General features: G+C 44.9%; 1 protein-coding gene across 4 annotated transcripts in view; it reads left to right on the top strand.

Annotated features, from left to right (window-relative positions):
* RARB (retinoic acid receptor beta) overlaps positions 1–20,042 on the top strand; it is an 829,117-nt gene that overhangs the window by 728,005 nt on the left and 81,070 nt on the right. For all 4 annotated transcript variants that reach the window (XM_020971102.2, XM_020971099.2, XM_078151358.1 and 1 more), the window contains one exon: positions 7,115–7,256. In XM_020971102.2, the coding sequence (XP_020826761.1) occupies positions 7,115–7,256 (142 nt within the window). The remainder of the gene's footprint in view (positions 1–7,114; positions 7,257–20,042) is intronic.

Raw genomic sequence — 20,042 nt, 5'->3', positions numbered from 1 at the left:
GTGAGTGAACAACAACAGTGATCCTCTGATCTGCGTTTCTGGGGGACTTGAAGAGAGCTGGGGAATCAGAGAAGCAGGAGTGAGGAAGGGAAGGACGGAAGTCCTGAAGGTGTGGCAAGACTTCAGACCCGGCCAGTGGGGGCGATGCACGGACTTGTGGATGTAGAACTGCAAGGAGTGGCTGGTGCAGCCCCAGCCACTCTCCCCATTTTGCAGATGACAAAACTGAGACTTGGAAAACTGAAATATCTCATCCCAGGTCACACATCACGTGCCTCTGCCCCGGCCAGAAATAACAACGCCCAGTGCTTGTGCTTTAGGGACATCTCTGTGTGTGTGTGTGTGTATATGTGTGTGTGCGCAGCCCCATTCCCCGTCCCTCTTACTGTTGTTTTCCTCTCTACGTGTCCGTGCTTTGCTCCGCTCTGGACTGTGTGTTCTCTGCTCCAGACCAGTGCCCACCCTCCCCACCCGGAGGAAACTCCCTTCTTGTCATCAGAATAGGAGCTGTTTTTCCACTTTCTCCCTCCAGCTCCCCATTGTATTTCAGCAGGGTGAAAAGTTCTTGTCTCTCCTTTTTTTTCAGCCCCCCCTCCCCAAATCTCCCTATTTATAACTCTCTGATGTTGTCAGGCACAGTAATGCACTCCCGGGCTGGGTGGTTTTTGTTTGTTTAAGGCAACGTGTTTCCTGGTCCGAAGCCTGTTTCCCAAAGTGGTTGTAATGGGATTATTCCACACGGGCCTCCCTCGGGCCTTAGTCCTGGGTTTCTGGCTCGGAATCTGGAATCTGCCAGTTCTGACCTGGCCTGAGGTTGCAGTTCATCGTGTCCAGTACACACCTAGGAGGAATATGGCATTCTGATTTCTGTAGCTCTTCTGAACGGCGTGTGGCGACGTCCTGTAGGCTTTTGCTGCAAATGTTTAACAACCAGCTCTCCGAGGGAGAAAACATATACCTACCACATGCGTTTAAGTTTAATCTGCATTCATTATTTTTTAATCTACTTCCATTGGTGATGTTTTCTCCACAACTTTCTGAAGTCTAGACCAGTGGTGTCAAATTTAAATAGCAGTGGTGACACCAGGTCCCATATGAGGCTCCTGGGCTTCCCACTGACTGAAAAAAAAAAAGCCAAACAACCCGTATGTTAACATTATCTGTTATATTGCATAGTTATTTATTTTGTTAAATATCTCAGGTACATTTCAGTCTGGTTTGGTTCACAGCTCAAGGGTGTTGTGGGTCACATGTGGCCTATGCGTTTAGACTTCTGGTCTGAGCAATCATTAAAGCAAGAAATGAAGCTTTGATTTGTAGTGGCCGTTGTATCGTTCAGTCCTTTTTCAGTTGTGTCCAGCTCTTCGTGACCCCATTTGGAGTCTTCTCGGCAGAGATGCTGGAGCGGTTTTGCCATTTCCTTCTCCAGCTTATTTTACAGATGAGGAAACTGAGGCAAACAGGGTGAAGTGACGTGCCCAGGGTCGCACAACTAGTAAGTGTCTGAGGCCGGATCTGAACTCAGGAAGATTAGTCTTCCTGACTCCAGGCCTGGTGCTTCGGGCACTACGGCGCTACCTTGCAGCCCTTTTAACAGTGATTTCCAAGGTGTAAATGTCCACGCTGAAAATTTATCGATTATTTCTCTTGGGGGAGCTAATTTGAACTGGATCCTGCCCACCCCTGATGCAGGCACAGAGGGTTAGATTTGGCATCCGGGGACCACCAGGCTTCCTATCCTGCTAAATACTCTATAACTACTGTTTCTGATTGACCTTGGGCAACTCACTTCATGATTTCCTAGGTCCCTTCCACCTAGATCCAGGAGTCTGTGACTTCTCTGAGCCTCAGTTTCTCCATCTGGAAAATGGAGGGGTTGGGGGTATAGACTCTGAGGTTCATTCCACCTCTGACTTTACAATTCTAATATGAGCGAAGAACTTTGCATGAAGTTTCTCATCACTCTCTGCCTGGACCTCTCCTTTGATTTCTCATAGACTCCCTTGTACCACCCATGGTCAGTCGGTCAAGTCAGTAAACAATTATTAAGCACCTACTGTGTGCCAGGCACTGTGCTAAGCATCGGGGATACAAAAAGGAGTAAAAGACAGCCTCTGCCCTCAACAAGCTTACAATGTAATGGGTTACTGTAGAATGGTTACTGGACGTTCCACTCCACCCCCAAGAGGAAGGCACGGTGTTAAAAAATACAGGTATGAAATCAGATGACCACAGTGTGTGACCTTGGATGAGTCACCTAATCTCCATGGGCCTCAATTTCCTTTTTCTATCTTTTCTATGATATTAATACCATAAAGACTTCAAGATAAACATTGCATGTACAGTTGGGGGACACGTGACTTAGAAGCCAAATTCTAAGAACCTGGAACAAGGAAAAAACAGGCACGCAGTGAGAAGACCTGTTGGTTAGTGGCAAGGTGGGGCCTGTGAGAAAAAGCCAAAGGATTGTGACCATTTAACCAACATTTGCTTGGATAGCACTGAGTGATTTTTCTTTTCTGCTGTAGAAGGCATGATGGAGACATTTTTAAAAAAATTTAGGTCCTGTTTAGACTAGATATTAGGAGGAACAGTCACCCTGGGGAGAATAAGATGGAGAGTGGAGTGCTCTGGGTGGTAGGGAGCTCCCCATCACTGCGGGATGTCTTTGAGTTGGGAGGGGCTGCTGCTGCTCCAGTCAGACTGGGGAGCATCACCTCTCAGAAGCTCTTTTATTTACTTCCTTCAGCCTTCCAAGGGAACTTGGGGACTTTCAGGACGGGTAGAGGGAGGAATCTTCCTGGAATGACTTCAGGGCAGTTCTGCCTCTGAGCAGGAAGGGGGAGATCGGATGCCGGCCCAAGGGCCTTGTGTTCAGGCCCCCATGATTCTGTGATTCAGAGACACCTTTGAACTTTCTGATCATCTCCTGTGTGTACTGAACCAAGAGCCATCCTAATAGTTGCTCAGAGTGCCCGGGCCTTTCACAAACTCCTTCTTTCTTCAAGCGCTTCAGAGAAGCCTAATCTGCCTTCAGTGCTAAGCTAAGGTACCACCTCCTCCAGGCAGCCTGCTCAAACCCTCCAGCTGTCAGAGCTGCCTTCTTTGTAGTCATTATCTGATGGATGTTTTGAACCCTATTTTATATTATACAATTATCCCTTCCACATCATGGGGGTTAGGTTCACAGCACCCCACAATCTAGAAAATCCATGTAAGAATTGTTGGCCCTCCATACTAGAGAAGTCTAAATGATGATGTTATTAAAAGATAAAATATATTGATATTATCCAATACTACACATATATTTCATGCATGTCTGAGTTGCTAAACATAGTCTGCATTGTCTTCTGGCCTTCGCATGTCATCTGCAGCTTCTACAAAACTCCCATTTAATTTCTTATGCCGACCCAAGATATATTGAAACCACAACAGAGAAAGTCGAGTTATGGAAGGGCTAACTGTACTCTTCTCTGTGTGTGTTCTGTCTACACAGTCAAACATCAGTTCCTTCATGCAGAGACTGGTTTTGATTCAGTCTCTGTGTCAACACTACCTAAGCACAATGAATTGAGCTGAATTATGTTATTGTGGATTTAGAGTTGGAGGGGCCTTAGTAGCCATCATTCCCCCATTTTACAGATGAGGAAACTGAGGCACTGAGCAGTGACTTGCCCAGGGTTGCCCAGCTATTAAGGGTCTGAGGCGAGATTTGAACTCAGATCTGGGGCGTAGCTGCCCCAGTCAACATTTTTCCTTGTTGCTCTTCCTATCTGCTACTCTAATGAGGTGCAGACTTGAGGGCTTAGCCATGAAAGGATTTCCTAGTGACAGAATTCAGTGACCCACTTGTAACTTGGGGCTCTAGAGAGATGCCCAGATTAAGCTTAGTGGTTCATTGACTTCCCCAAGGTGGGGAATTAAAGTCAGGTCTTCTTGGCTTACCCGTTGCTTCCCAGCTGCTTCATGCAACCTCTTGGCTTCTTGATGAAGCTTGTGTGAAATAATGCTTAGGCAATACCTTAATATTTGAAAATTATCCCCCAAGACAAAGCATAGTGGCACTACAATAATCATCTCAGCTCTTTAATAGAAATTTCAAGTTAAATCCCATAACCATGCCTCTCACCTTTTGTCCTGGCATCTCATTTTCACCATCCCCCATGCCTGCCACGCACATAAAGAAGGCTCTTGGATGGACACTGCTGGTCATTTCCTGTGGCCAGCACCCAAGAGGGCCGAGGTCTCTGTTCTTCAGTTTAGACTTGGCTTTCTCCCAGGTTCTAGCCAATTCTGTTTCCTCTGTAGTGGGCCGTCCTCATGGGACTTGCTAAGTCACGTGGCTAGAATCATGACAAAAACCATCTTATTCCCCCCATGGGGAGGTTTGAAGATGCCCTCGGCAAACAGGTAGGGCCGGGCGCAGTCACTCATTGTCCTTTTGTGACTCAGCTTCACACCAGGGCCAGTGTGCGTGCAGCAGGAGGAAGACAGCACACAGACACCGAGAACCTGGGTTCTACTCACCGCTTTGCCGCAAGCTACCCGTGTGACCTTGGCTAAATGACGTCCCTTCTCTGGGATGTTTAATTTATTCATCTGTAAAATGGGGGTCACTGGTGCTGGCCCTCTCTGTTGTGTGTTGTTTGTTTCGGATGTGACTCAGATAAGTTGTCGTGGCAGACAAGTATTTGACACTTTGTCAGTTGCTCTACAAATATTTTTTTTGTTTTTCATCTCTAGCCAGGCTAGAAAAACTACCCTTTCTGAAGCCCATTGGCTCTGCAGAGGCAATCCCATTGATTACTTCCTACCCTCAAGCCTTTCTAAGCTGACTTTCTCTGGTCCACTGCTGCCTCTGCAGACTCTCTGACTTGGATCATATTATTTCTATAACTAATCAGTCCTTCCCAAACCTTCCCTCTGTCCATCCCCACCCAAGGTTCCAATCACCACTTCACAGAAGCCATGAGTACACAAGAATTTCCAAAACCCCCCTTCAAATGGGGTCATCGTTTTGGTCTACCAGGAAACAGACTTCCTATACAATAGCTTATAGGGACAAGAGGTATTTCTTCCTGTTTGTACCATGTAAACTTAGCCCTGTTGGTTTAGAGGCATTGATGTTTGCACAACTTGGTATAAAATACTCCCCAGTAGAGATTAAGTCAGCAAAAATTGTGACAAGCTAGAAATCATTTGCTAAAACTGAAATCATGCCAGAAAGCTATTTTGGAAAGCTCAGAAAACCTGTGTATCCTTCTCCTACGTCCTTGGTCCAAAGCCACTTTAACTGGCTGATTACTATCCTCTGAAGTCCTTCCATACCAGTGGCAGTACCCAGAGACAGAACTAGGACAAGGCAGCTATGGTTTTGCCCCAGGGTACAGATGTTTAGAAAGTGCTGACCACATCTATAATTCTTCAGCCTGTGAGCTTGGCTTCCAGTTGGCAAAAAACAAAACAAAACAAAACAAAAACTAGTTAAGATAAGACCTTCCAGAAGGTGTGCTTCCTCATAAGACCATACATGGTAGAGCTATGCCTGCCCTCAGGGAGCTCCTACTCTAATGGGGAAGATAATACAGGAACAAGACATGTAAGATAAATGGAGATAATTAACAGAAGGAAGGCACTGGCATTTATATAGATTATGTGCACATCGTTATTTGCTTATTGTATGTTTTGAGGGCAGGCACCATGATTTGTTTTTTTTTTGTTTTTTTGTTTTTTGTTTTTCTTTTTGTTTTGCCTTTCTTTGCATCCCATGCCCAGTGCCTGGTGGATAGTCAGCACTTAGTAAATGTTTGTTGACTGACTGTTTGAAGTGGGGGAGGCTTAGACACTGAATGCCCAAAGATGCTGAAAGGGAATCTAAGCTAGGAGGGACCTCAGAGAATATAAGATATAAAAAAATAGATAGATAGCGAGATAGATAAAATAATAAATAAAATAAAAAATAAATAATATTTATTAATATTATTATACTATTAATTAATTAATTCGTCATCCTTCCCTCTCCGCCTCACTAAAATACATTCGATAGAGCAGATATATTCATGAGATCTTTTCAAATGGAGTTCAATGGAGTCCCAGCTCTCCAGAGTAAATACATTTGTTTTTTGAATGTGCCAGGAACAAAGGGCCTTCTCCTTAGGTGAGCAGATAGGAGAGTGAGAGGAGGCTGCTGGTGGATGCCACGGACACATACCTGGGGAGGTATGTGTAAACCAATCCTCTGCAGAGATCGCTATCCCAAGGAATCTGATCAAAATCTTGTAGCTGTAGGGTTTCAAAGGCCCTCAGAGGCCATCCTGTTTAACTACCTCATTTTACAGATAAGGAACTGAAGCTTAAGTGACCTGCCCAAGGTTACGAAAGTTGGGAGCGTCAGAGGTGGCATTTAAACCCAGTCCTCTTGACTCCAGAATCAGTGCTCCAGGTATCATCCTGCTTATTGTGGATGATCTGAAAATGATGAATCCGTTTTGGAGGGGCAGGGGTCAGGATGGGTGAGGGAGTTATCTAGACTTGTGACTTTTTTGTAGGGGGAACCCTAGGTGTAGAAACTCCCTCCACCGATGCCGACTGGCAGCACACCTAAAATTCACAGCCTTAGAAAGTTCCCTGAAATGTTGAGAAGTGAAGAGATGACCGCACACGGGTGTATCACAGGTTTGTATGATCAGAGGCAAGACTTCGGACCTAGGTCTTCCGGACTCTAAGGCCATCCCTCTATCCATTAATGGTCCACACTGCCTCTCAATGAATCCTCTCAGAAAACAGTAAACAATCACACACCCATCCCTGCTCCTCCTCCAATTTTTCTATTTGAGAAATTCAAGTTTTCCTCCATTCACCTTGTGGAAGGAATACACTTGGCAGACAAGGGAAGCCCATGATGAAAAGATGTTGGTCTGAGGGAACCCGACTGAAGATATCTTTGTCAGTGGCTCGACGAGGCATTCTGCTTAGGTAGTCGAACCTCAGTCTACATTGCTGTCATTTCCCTCCCTTAGCAGAGCAATCAAAGTCTGGTGAGGAGTTGGGTTGGCTGCCTGGCTGCTGCCCGTTGCCTTAATTCTCTTCTCTCTCTCTCTGCTTGTGGTTGCAGGGCTTCTTCCGCAGGAGTATTCAGAAGAACATGATTTACACTTGCCATCGAGATAAGAACTGTGTGATTAACAAAGTCACCAGGAACCGCTGCCAGTACTGCCGTCTCCAGAAGTGCTTTGAAGTGGGGATGTCCAAAGAGTGTAAGTCAAGTCCCCAGGAGCATGTTCCTCCCTTGTCTAGCTTATCTCTGGCTGTGCTCTGCCGAGCGTCTTGATGTGTGCCCCCGTAATGCTGCTGGCATGAAATATTCCCGCATGACGGTAATGAGCCACCACCTAGAGTTAGGTGTCAACACATGTGACGCTAAGATACAGCGATTGTTGGAATTTTTCTGATGAAAAGTTACTTTTAGTGTGACATGGAGTTGGGAAGGAAGAAAGGCAGAATCTGTCCCAGCCCCGCCTCTGACTCATTGTGTCAATTCAGGCAAGCCTTTTAACCTCTTCTGTGCCAGGGAAGGAGCACTGTGACCCATGCCAGCTGTTAAGGCCATGGATGTCACTCCAGTATCAGCCCTCTCTACTATTATTTTCCCATATTATATTTGCCGTTCCCATATCTTATGTTGTCTAGTCCATCAGGACAGCTATTGGCTCAGCCCCCAACCCTGCTGCTGCCCAGGCTTCTTTGGCCTGCCCCTCATGGTCCTTCATTTGTCACCTTCACTCAAAGCTGTAATTTTCAAAATACAGTTTAATTAGATTTAGTAAAGGCATAGAAAAAACAGAAACGTTGATTTTTGTAACACAGCCTGCAGATTTTATTTAATCCCAGGTTGCAAGTCTCCAGGCAGGAGAAAAAAAATACATATCTGAAGGAGTATCTGTTGTTTCTAGCCACAGCTCCATCAGAAAAGGTCAGGATCCTAGAACCAGCTGTAAGAATCCATATCTGATGGACATTACCATCTTGACTTCCAGCTGGAGCCTAGGACAGGGGAAGATGTGGTCTGAAGTGATAGTAGGTATCGCATTTTGATGACCATGGCAACTTTTGCTCTCACTGGGGTCTGTCTGTGGTCACATCTTTCCCCACTGGCAACTGTTCTAATTCTTGAAGTGATCAGCAGGCCATGGACCTATGCTTTGTCCTACCTCTGTTCAGATGGGTGGTCCTTAGAGATCTCTAAAGCCTAGGTGACCTGGAGTCTAGTGACAGGGATACTAATGCAAAGGTGTGGATATGAGGAATGGGGTGTTGCATTAAAGGAACAGAAAGTCTTAGGAGAGGTCCAGAGAAAGAGTGAGGAGGCTTCAGATTAAGGATGGGAAGGAGCCATTGGCTGGTGGTCTACAGGAAAGAAGGGGATCGGGGCAGCTAGGTGGTGCAGTGGATAGAGCACCGGCCCTGGATTCAGGAGGACCTGAGTTCAAATCTGGCCTCAGACACATAACACTTACTAGCTGTGTGACCCTGGGCAAGTCGCTTGGCCCCATTGCCTAGCAAAAGATAAAAATTTTAAAAAAAAGAAAAAAAAAGAAAAGAAGGGTATCGGCAGGCCAACATTGCTGGTCCAGAAGGAGGAAGGCCGTACAAAAACAGTAGGTTGGTCTTTTGCTGAGAATTAGCTTCTAAACCATTGCTTCTGGCTGGATTAAGTCATCAGGAAAGAAGGGGGCAGCTTCTCTGGGAGAGATCTTTTTCGAAGGAAAGAGATCTCTCAGCCACAATTCAGCTAAGGTTGATTCTCCAAAATCCAACTCTGTTGAAATTGTCAAAAGCCTGGTTCCATCTGCTCCTCCCCTGGTGTCCTACCTGCTCTGATGCCCCAGCTTGGTGTAGAGGTGACCCTGGGTTGGACAGTCCCAGTCCCAAGCCCCCATCTTATCCATTTCTCTGTGGAACCCAGAGTCACTGCATTGGTGGAAAAGTTCAGAGAAAATGGCTTCCTAGGGGCAGCTAGGTGGCACGGTGAATAAAGAACCAGCCCTGTAGTCAGGAAGACCTGAGTTCAAACCTGGCCTCAGACACTTAACACTCACTAGCTGTGTGACCCTGGGCAAGTCACTTAACCCCAACTGCTTCACGAAAAGAAAAGAAAAGAAAATGGCTTCCTGTGGCTCCTCCTGACTACTGGAATCACCGATGGGATCCAGGCCCAGTGGGAGGTTGGGGGAGAGCAAAGAGGAGGATAGACCCCCAGGGCCTTCTGAAGTAGGTTTGAATAAGCAAGGCCAAGTCTGGAGATAAAACAGTAACTTAACACGATGCCTTTAGTATATCACAGACATTTAATAAATAGAACATTTATTGTTTTAGCCCAACACACCCTCCAGAGAGATGGGAAGGTCTTACCGTGGATTAACTGGATTGTTTATCAGCACCTAACCAAACTTATAGGATAATTTGCCAAACCCATCATTTCCCCCTGCTTGTGTTGACACAGCCTCCTTGTATGTCCTGAGTGTTTGCATGAGTATTTCAGTCATAGGCTGCGTGGTTTTAATGAGTAATCCAGATGGGAACCAGACTGGAATCTTACATTTATTTTGTGGGGGCTGGGGGCCCACATCCTGCTTCTTTTCCTCCAAGCCATATCTTCCTCCTCCTCCTCCTCCTCCTCCTCCTCCTCTGAAAATGGCAGGTTTGTTGGCAGCATTCAGAAATGTTTCCCCCCACCCAGTAAGGCTGTTCCCTGTCTTCATTGAGCTTACCGCCTCCATTCAATTGAAAAAAATACAGACAATAGTGAGAAAATGGCAGTGGGCTAAGCCAACCTGTTTTCCTGAACGGATATGAAGGGGAAGGAGAGAGGGTCATGGGAGTATTGTAATTTAGAGACTGGCCAAACACAAGAAAAATATAGAAAAGGACAAACGGGATGACTAGGAAAATCTAAAGATGAACAGTAGAAATAAGCTCTACAGCCCGTATTTATAGGATTGTAGGAATATGGATCTAGAGTTGGGAGGAAGCTTAGAGGCCATCCTCTCTTTTTTTTTTTAAGCTTTTTTTTTTTTGGTGAGGCAATCAGGTTTAAGTGACTTGCCCAGGGTCACACAGCTAGTAAGTGTCAAGTGTCTGAGGCCGAATTTGAACTCAGGTCCTTCTGACTCCAAGGCCAGAGCTCTATCCACTGCGCCACCTAGCTGCCCCTAGGCCATCCACTCTTAATGCTTTCATGTTGTAGGTGAGGAAACTGAAACAGAAGAAGGCTAAGTGACTTTTCCAAAACTATGCATATAGTAACTGTCAGAGATATAATTTGAACCCCAATCCCCCTATTCCAGATTTAGTGCTCTTTCCATAAGCAGTTCAACCTCTTCATTTTTACTGTTTAAAAAACTGAGGTTCAGAGAATTTAAAGCAATTTATCCAAGGTTACGTAGACGATGAGGGAAGCTTTCCAGGTATAAAGGGCAGCTGGTACAAAGATATGGAGACAGGAGATGGGCAGGATTATGTACAAGGACAGTCTTGATTGCATCAGAGCCAAAATTTGATACCTCAGGCCTCCATCTCCCAATTCAACTCCATTCCATGGCACCGTACTGAATGAGGTAGGATCTGAGACTCATTCCATCACAGAATGTTTGAGCTGAAATGGTACTTAGAGGGGCACCTAGGTGGTGCAGTGGATAGAGAATCGGTCCTGAAGTCAGGAGGACCTGAGTTCAAATCCCGCCTCAGACCAACCACTTGACACGTACTAGCTGTGTGAGCCTGGGCAAGTCCCTTAACCCCAATTGCCTCACAAAAAAAAAAAAAGAAATGGTACTTAGAGGTTATCTAGTCCAGCTCCATCATTTTATGGATAAAGAAGCCCAGGTCCAGAAACAAGAAGAGGCCTGTCCCAGGATACACAACTTATTGGTGGAAGATGGAGGACGAGAACGCAGGTGTCCCATATCCTAGTCTTTATATTCCTTCCAGGACCCAGAAATGAGTCGACACTTCTTGGTAACCATGTGGGTATTCTACTGTACCATCTAGTCATTCCTAGGTGAAGCGTTCTTCGTGGGACCAGGAAGATGGGAGTCAGGGAGAGATGGAGAATTCTGGAAGGATCATAACTATTTCATAGCAAGGAGCAAGGCTGAGTAAGCAGGAGGCAACATCTAAATTTTATGCTGTAAGAATTCAGTACTAAATAATAGACAATGGGCAAAGATAAACAAAGAGAATGGATTTGGTTAGTTGCACTCAAGGGCCTCATGGGCACACGTGAGTTTCAGGCCAGACTTGAGTGAGTGAGTCCTGACTTCTAGAAGAGCCCAAATTCCTTTCGTGTGGAGAGTTCCCTGTCCACCTTTGTTAACCTCCATGGATTCCACAGGGAGATGGGCCGATGTGGAGGGACAGGAAGGCGCCATGTTTGATTCCAAGGTTATGAACACACGACCAGGAGAGTGACGGTATTGTTAACAGAAACAGGGCAGTGTAGAGGAGAAGCAGATTGAAAAGGTAGAGGAGATGCTGAATTCTGGTTTGGACATGTTGATGTCCAGTAGCAAATGCAAGTGGAAGTGTCCAGTATGGCACTGGAAATATGGGTGTGGAACTCAGGGGAAAGATCAGGGCTAGAGATTAGAAGGGGCTGGATTAGAAAATCATCTACATAGAGATGTCAGTTGAATCTATTGGACTAGATGAGATTACCGTTGCAAGGAGAAAAGAGAAGAAGGTCCAGGCAGTGAGCTCTGGACTTTGCAGTTAGGAAGTGGCATTAAAGGAGACAGAGGAGGATGAAATAAAGAGGTAGGAGGAAAACAAGGATTATGTTTATGACAGAGCCAGTAGGGGCAGCTATAAGGGATATATTGGAAGTCAGATTACAAGAGATGTGAGACAGTGAATTGTGGGGAGGGAATAGAGCTAATAATTGTAGATAAAGAAGTTTGGGTTTTAGAAGTTTGGGTTGAGAGGGAGGAAAGGTGGAGCAGTAGCTTGGGTGGGTGGGGCATGGTAGGGTTAATGAAATGTTCTCTTAGACTAGAAGATGTTTTGACAATATTTGCAGGCAGAGAGGAAGGAGTCAGTGGAGAGATTGCGTGGAAGAGAAAGAATGGACAGCTGCTGGATCAAGATGCTGGAGAAGGAGGGATGGGATTCTGGATGCAGGTGGAGGGTTGGCTTTGGGGAGGAGGGCTTCCTCTTTGCCTGAAGTTGAAGAGGGGGAGGAGATAGGTGAAGATCTAGAGATGTTTGTAGATACAGAGGCGAGAAGTTGAAGGAATTCCCATCCTAATTCTCAAAAAAGTAGGAGGGGGAACAGCTACTGAGCATAAACAGAGAAGGGGTCTGATCGAACATTTCAGGACAATAGACAAAGTCTGGAACAGATGCAGTGGAGAATGTGGTGGGCAGTTGATAAGAAATGAACCAAAAGATGGCTGAGCAGCGTGAAGGCCTGTGGATTCTGAGTGCAGTGTTTTGGCTCAGGGACTTGGCTTTCTTTGGGCAATCGCGAGTTTGAGAATGGAACAGAGAAGCAGATGGCAGGTTTTACTCGAGTGGGGCTCAGCTAGGTGGGTCCGGCCAGGGATTCTCACAGAATCACAGATTATCACACCTCAGTGGCCCTCTCGTCCAAACGATCTTCATAAAGGAATCTTCACTGTCGCATACCCAGGGAGCAGACCTCCAGCCCTTGCTTGAGAGCTCAAGGGCCAAGAACTGACCATCTCTTGGGGAAGCCCGGGCTGTGCTTTCTGGACAGTGTTCATCATTGGGAAGCTTTTCCTGACATAAAATCTAAATGTTGTTTCTTGGTAACCATTTCTCCTCGTTCTGTCCTCTAGGGTCAAACAGGACAAATCTTGTTCTTCTTCCATATGACTGCATTTCAAGTAGTAGGAGACCCCTGAGCCTATACTAAGCATCCTCCATTCATCCTATCTCCCTGTGGCATGATAGAATGCAAGCTCTGTGAAGGCGGGGCCTGTTGCATTTTTGTCTTTGTGTCTTCGATGCCTGGCACATCAAAAGCCCCTTAATACTTTTTGCCAACATGATGGATTTATTTTTCTTTTAACATTTTTTCTCTTTTTCTTTAATTTTTTTCTTTTTCTTAAAAAAAATTCTTTGTAATTAAGGATGACTCTCTGGGTAGGGGGAAAGGGAGGGATACAGGGGAAAATCTAACAGATATAAAATAAAAGATATCAATAAAATATATTTCAGACAAACCAGCAAGCCAAAGGATGGATGGATAGATGGATGGATGGATGGATGGATAAATGGATGAATGAATGAATGCTTTTTCACTATCCTAGTTGTTTTCTGAATTTAGGAGGTTATTTTTTAGCAGTGTGCTGGGGAAGTCCTAAGATTTATTAAGAAGAAGGCAGAAGATTCCAAGTTAAGTACTGACCTTCTCTTAAAAGGCAAGGAATAACTACCTGATCTTTATTACAGAAGAGAGTTGGGGGTGGGTGCTGATATTACAAAGTGAAAGTGATGTTTATAAAAAGCATTAATAACACCTAGAAATAAAGAGATGAGGAAGAAGGCAAATTTTCCAGAGAAAGAGGCGAGTGTGGGAGAATCCAAGAACACAGAAAAGGACCAGGCTGGGCATTCTGTGGTTTGTAATAGAGAAACAAATGACCGGAAAGGGAGGTAATGTGAACAGGTGCAGATACGAGAGAGCGCTGGGGGGAAGATGTGTATTTCAGAGGCTGATGTTGGTTGGGAATAGTTGCATTTTGGAGCCGTTCGGACAGGCTGCTGGAGCCAAGCCCCAGACGTTCTGACAAGTACATTGGAGCTGACCGAGTAAGGATCATTTGGGGAGGGGGGCTCATTCCAACGTCTCCCTCGGAGCCCCTGTTGGATGCCGGCCGACGTGGGCCAGGGCACGTGGGACGTTCTGAGGACTCAGCAATGCTTCGTTCCAGCCATTTCACAAATTCTTCTCCATCCCCAAGTGGGTCACAAAATTGATTTCTTGGCCCATTTGTCACTTTTCTGGGATGCAGTATTCACCAACGTTAAATCACAATCATCCGTTTTGACAGTGGCGATTCTGGTGCTACCCTTCTCCTTCCTGCCCTTCACCCAGACTGTGTTCAGGCTTCCATTGAATCTGCATGAGATAATTAGGGCCCTTTGTAGTTCAACATAGCAGCAGGAAATATGAATGAGACAGACGTGAAGGCTGGACATCGGGGCAGGGTGTAGACAAATGCAGGGAGGAGCATGCCTTCCCTTCCCCGTCCTTCAGCCACCAGGGATGATGACAGCGGTGCTAGCCAGCATTGCTATGGTGCGGTAGGGTTTGCAAAGCAATTTACCTGTAAGATCTCATTTAATTCTTACAACAAACCTGTTTACTGATTGTCATAGAAGAGAAGCTGAGGCAGAAAGGTTAGGGGATGGCTCAGTATCAGACACCTAGTGAAGGTAGGAGCCAGGATTGGACTATTTTGGCCTCTTTTTGGAATGTGCTCACTCCTTACCTTTGCCTCAATGCATCTCTAACTCAAATACCATGTTCTACATGAAACCTTTCCTAATACTGTCACGTGCTGGTGCTTTTCCTCTCATAGAATCTTGTATTTAGCTATTGTACATGTGTACTTACATGTGTGTTTATGTGTGCACACACAGACATTTGGGGATATACATATATACACACACACATATATATACACACATTCTTAACCTGGAGTCCATGAACTTGTTTTGGAATATTTTTATAACAATTTAATTATATAATTTATTTCCTTTGTAAGCCTGAAATATTTTATTTATTCTGAGCACTTAAAAAGGAGTGAAGGGATCCATAACTTCCCCAGATCACCAAAGGGGTCCGTCACCCCAAAAACAGTCAAGCACTCCTGATATCAAGGTATTTATTAACTTACTATTGTTGCTACATATATTTTTATGTACTTATCATTATAAGTAAGTTCCTTGTGAGTAGAGATTGCTTCACTCTATGTATTTCTATCCCTGGCATCTAGCACACAGTAGGTATTTTAATAAATTCCTGCTGATTAATTAATCGATTCCTGATCCCAAGCCTAAGGCCTCTATCCACAGTGTCAGGCAGCTGCTACACTTTGAGAATGTCTGGAATTTTCGTTGCTCACACTGGAAGAGGAGTAGAAATGGGGGGTAAGTCTCAGAGACAGATAAATGAAGATTTACATGGGTGTCTGGACCCGTCCAAGGCAGAACCTTTGGTAGCCCCTCATACTCAGCATGGGGCCTCTTGTGACTATCTGATTCTTCTAGTCCAAGCCATTCTATGACATAAGGAAGCCTAATATTAACCTAACTGAGGCTCCTGGAGCTTGTTGCAAAAGTAGAGATCTATCCACCTGGCCTAGCCAGTCACAGAGCAGAAAATAAGCCTCAGCAACGGGGTACCAGTGGTGCACAGGCCGGGAGTTGGAGGTGATGCTGCTGCGTGGACAAAACCACCATGGGTCTGGGAGAAAAATCTACAAAAAGCAGGGGTACAAGTAGTCCTTATAAGTAGATGAAAGTCACCTCAAGGGTTGTCCTGTGGAAAAAGGACTGGACTCACTCTATTGAGGACTGCTGGCCCAATGGGTGGCAGATGTTGGCCTCGTGTGAGGAAGATGATGAGGAGGTCGTAATCCATCGTAGTTTGTCCCGCTCATGCCACGTCTGTACTATAATTTTGTTCAATTTCAGGCAGCCCCAGGATATGAGGGACATTGGTAAGCCAGAGAGCATCTGGTGGAAGGCAATGAGAGCGGTGAAGGGCCTCGAGTCCGTAGCATGTGAAATTTATTCATTGATGGAATTAAGTCTGTTTAGCCTAGAGAAGACTCCAGGTTCATAACATAGAGAAGACGCTTCAGATATTTGGAGGAGAGATTAGATTTGTTCCTTTTCACCACAGAGTGAAGAACCCAGAGCACCTATAAGAAGGCAAGTTGATACCAGTTAAAACTGCCTCCAGTTAGAGCAGCTTAAAAGTGGGATGGGCTGCCTCCAGAGGTGATGAGTTCCCCATCACTGGACTTCTTCAACCAGAAGCTGGATCCTTGCATTCTAGAGGGGATTCCTTTTCAGGTGTGGGTTATACTTGATGGCTAAACTCTAAAATTCTGTGGTTCTGTGAATAATTAAACTGTCCAAAAATTGGGATGGATAATGTTGACAGGTAATTAGCTTCCCATCTCTGGTGGTGACCAAGTGGAGGTATGGTGACCCCTTGTCAATGATGCTATAAGGATCTAATGTAGTTTTCTCTGAGTGCCAAAATCAGTTAGAGCTAGTAAGGGCCATTATGGCCAACGACGAGCGTCCCATACTCTAGGGTCCAACATCCCCTCAGATCAGTCTTTGTCCTTGACTAGTATAAGGCCATGTTGTGTCAGAGAGATTGGAGGCCATTCATTCACAAATGGAGCCTCTCTGCCTTTGTTGGCATTTGAGCAGACCTCCAGGTTGAGTGGCAGGAGAAACATGTCTTTGATTTTGTTTGAGAAAGCTGGTTAGGGTATTTTGTTTTTTAAGTATTTTAGTTTTTTTGCAATATTCCTTCCTTCCTATGACAGTTTCAGAAGTGTGTTTGTAGTATATGGTGATTGAATAATCTCTGGATTTAAGAGTCCCCAAGTACTCATTGATGCATTCTCATTTGGGGCATATCGAGCTTAAAAAGAGCTTTTCATAAAGTCTCTAAATTCAAATTTACACTTTAAACTGTTAGTGTCCCCTGAGGTCTATTGGATTGAATGAGTAGGCATTACATGGACAGTTTCCTCCTGCCATGAGAGGGTTTTTAGTTGCCTCTCCCCTGTCCCATTTCCTCCTTTGTGTTAAACTAACATTCAGACAAAACCTGCAGATTAAACACACTTAACCTCAGTTACGATCATGTCTGTAGGCACGCAGATTACGCCGATGTGGTCGTCCGTTTTGCCACTTGCTTTTATTGGCGCAGTATTGAGCAGATGTGTTTTTAGTGAGTCCGTGTCCTTGGGAAACTACATAAAAATCACCATGAGAACATGGAATGGCCTCCTAATTTTGGTTTATTTCTTTATCTGTTCCCATGTGACATCACAAACTGTTACTGTACCACCAAGGGACCATTTAGGCCTACTCTAAAGAGACATGAGCATTTTTTAAAAACAACAACCCACTCCACTGTACATAAAACCCAAAATACACCACCAGATTGCGGGTGAAGGTCAGGTTTGAAACCTCGCTGGTTTTGGACGGAGGTGTCGTGGCATAGCAGATTGAATGCCACATTTAAAGAAAAAGGAAACCTGGGTTTGAAAGGATTTGAACCTCTGGAACTAGCTATGCCACCCCGGACAAATCATTGAGTCTCTAGGTGTGACCCAGACAATAGAATGTTGGGCTTGGAGGTAGGAAGATCGGAGTTTGAATCCTGCCTCGAGCTGAGTTTTCCTGGACATGTCATTTAACCCCGTCTCAGGCTCAGTTTCTTCATCTGTGTAATAGGGAGAATGATAGCATCTACCTCCTAGCCTTATTGTGAATATCAAATGAAGTAATTTATCTAAAATGCTTTTCAAACCTTAAAATGCTACATATATACTAGCTCCTGCTATTGTTATTAGTACCTACCCATCAATGTTATTAAGTCCCTACCACATGCTAGGTACTCTTCTGGACACTGGGGATATGTGTGCAAAGAATGAAAACAATCCAAAAAGTTGTTGTGAGGTTTAAATGAAATAAATATAGCAAAATATGCTATCAACCAGTCAATCACTGAGGATTTATTAAGCGCCTTCTGTGTGACAGGCATACAGAAATGTCAGTTACTTTTTTAGACAGCCAGGTGGCCCAGTGTATCATAGTTTCTTCATCTGTAAAATGGGGAAGGTCCTTTCCATCTCTAAATCCTGTTTTTAGAAGAAGCTGGGGAGATCCATTTATCTCCCCAGGTTCTTCTAATCATATATTTGTATGTATGTGTATGTATATATACATGTATATGTGTGTGTGTGTGTGTGTGTGTGTGTGTGTGTATAAAACAGCATCTACTAATCAAGATGGAGAGAGAGTTTTTTTTAAATTTTTTGATAGATTTTTTTTACCATCTCCTTCACTTTCCTGTTCATCAGACATCAGTGTTTTCCTGCCTTGGTCACAGAGGCAGAAACAAATTCTGTTTGGGCACCAGCCATCTGACCCAGTGATGACATGGCCACTCTGGGACTTGAAGTCCATTAACTTTGGATAGCAAAGGAAGTATTAACAGTCCTTTAGCTTTACTTAACACATTTCTACACTTAGCTAGGCCTCTGCAGCAGAGACAGTCAGCATATTAATAGGAAGGAAGGAAGGAAGGAAGGAAGGAAGGAAGGAAGGAAGGAAGGAAGGAAGGAAGGAAGGAAGGAAGGAAGGATGGATGGATGGAAGGAAGGGAGTGAGGGAGAAAAAAGAAAGATAGAGAAAGAAAAGAAAGGAAGAAAGAAAGAAAGAAAGAAAGAGAAAAAGAAAGAGGAAGGAAGGAAGAAGAAAAGAAAATTTCTTGAGTTCCCTTTCTCTAGTTCCATGAAATAGACTCATCCCTTTCAATGCTGGTGCTGGGGGGTCACACCTGCCATTTTCTACAAACAGCCACTCACCTGATCTCTGTAGCTATTTCAACCTCCTTTTGTAGAGAAGTGAAGAAAGGGGAGTCCAAGGTGTTTGTAACACTACATTACACCTCTCCATGGCCCACCCACTTAAGTCCTAACAGTATAATTATAACTTGGATGCCTAGTTTTAAAAATAAATGCCCACCTTTCCCAGCTCCATAAGCGAAGGGCTTCAAAAAGCAGATGGCTCATTTGCATTGGAGACGCTAAGACATAGATAGTTAGAACAGGTGCAGACCTCAGTATCAGGGAACTGTACTCCATGGGGAAAACTGAGCTGGGGAGGAGGAAAGGGCCTTTGGCCTTTTTCCTATGGAAATGGGTTGAGGTGAGGACATCGTAGGCACTCCAGACTAGCCGACCTCAGGCTGGTCTTCTGATCCTTTCCTTTATTGGCATTCTCTCCCGCCTCCAATTATAGTGTAATTATTTATCTGCGTATACATTGCGTCACCCAGTAATAAGTAATCCCCTTGAGGGCTAGGACAGTTTTTTGAGGGTTTTTTGTCTCGTGCTTAATAAATGTTTATCGAATTGACATGAGTAGGTAAGTCCTACTTCCTGTGTCCACTCCCTTCCTTGCTGTCTTGGCGCCCGTAGTCCTGAGGGCCCCAGAATCCTCCTGCTGCCCCTTGATGTTTTATGTCCCTTGCTCCTTCCCCATAGGGAACTAGATCCCGCCACCTTCACCAACCCTCTTCTGTGCCTTGATCCCTCAGGGCTCTGCCCTTGATCGTCCCAGGGCTTTAGATCTGGAGCTGCTGGACCTCCAGTCCAGCCCTTTGATTTTATAAATGATACCCAGGAAGAGGTCAAGTGATTTAACCAAGTTCACAGAGGTGGAGTCGAGATTGGGAGAGACGAATTAAGTTGGGTGTTTATGATTAATAAGGATTTCACCCCCAGTCTTTGAGAGAGACTTACCTGTTCATAGAGATCTCCTAGGGAAGGAGTCACAGAACCTGTGTTAGAAGGGACCTCAGTGGCCATAGAAGCAACTCGTTACGACCAACCTGACGAGCAGTCATCCAGTCTTTGCTTGGGAGATCTCCAGGAAGGGGAACCCCACTACTTCCTGAGGTGGCTCAGCATGCCCAATAGTTAGGCAGAGCTCCCTGACATCAACCCCAAAGTGGTCTCTTGTCAACCTCTACTCACTGTTCTGCCCTCTGGGGCCAGGCAGGGGGACTCTCCCACGTGACAGCCCTTCACATATTGAAGGCCACTATCAAACCTCCCCTTGGAATCAGCGGTATTGGGTTTACAGGCCAACAGGGAAATGTTTGAAAGAAAAAAGAGTTTTAGATCATCATCTAAACTAGGACCTATCCAGACGCCAGACAATAGGCTTTTTCTCTAATGATGAACAAAGAAAAA

This window comes from Phascolarctos cinereus, unplaced genomic scaffold (assembly GCF_003287225.1).
Source record: "Phascolarctos cinereus isolate Bilbo 61053 unplaced genomic scaffold, phaCin_HiC Scaffold_1;HRSCAF=81, whole genome shotgun sequence".
Lineage (NCBI taxonomy): Eukaryota > Metazoa > Chordata > Mammalia > Diprotodontia > Phascolarctidae > Phascolarctos > Phascolarctos cinereus.
This window is presented reverse-complemented; position numbering and strand designations above follow the sequence as displayed.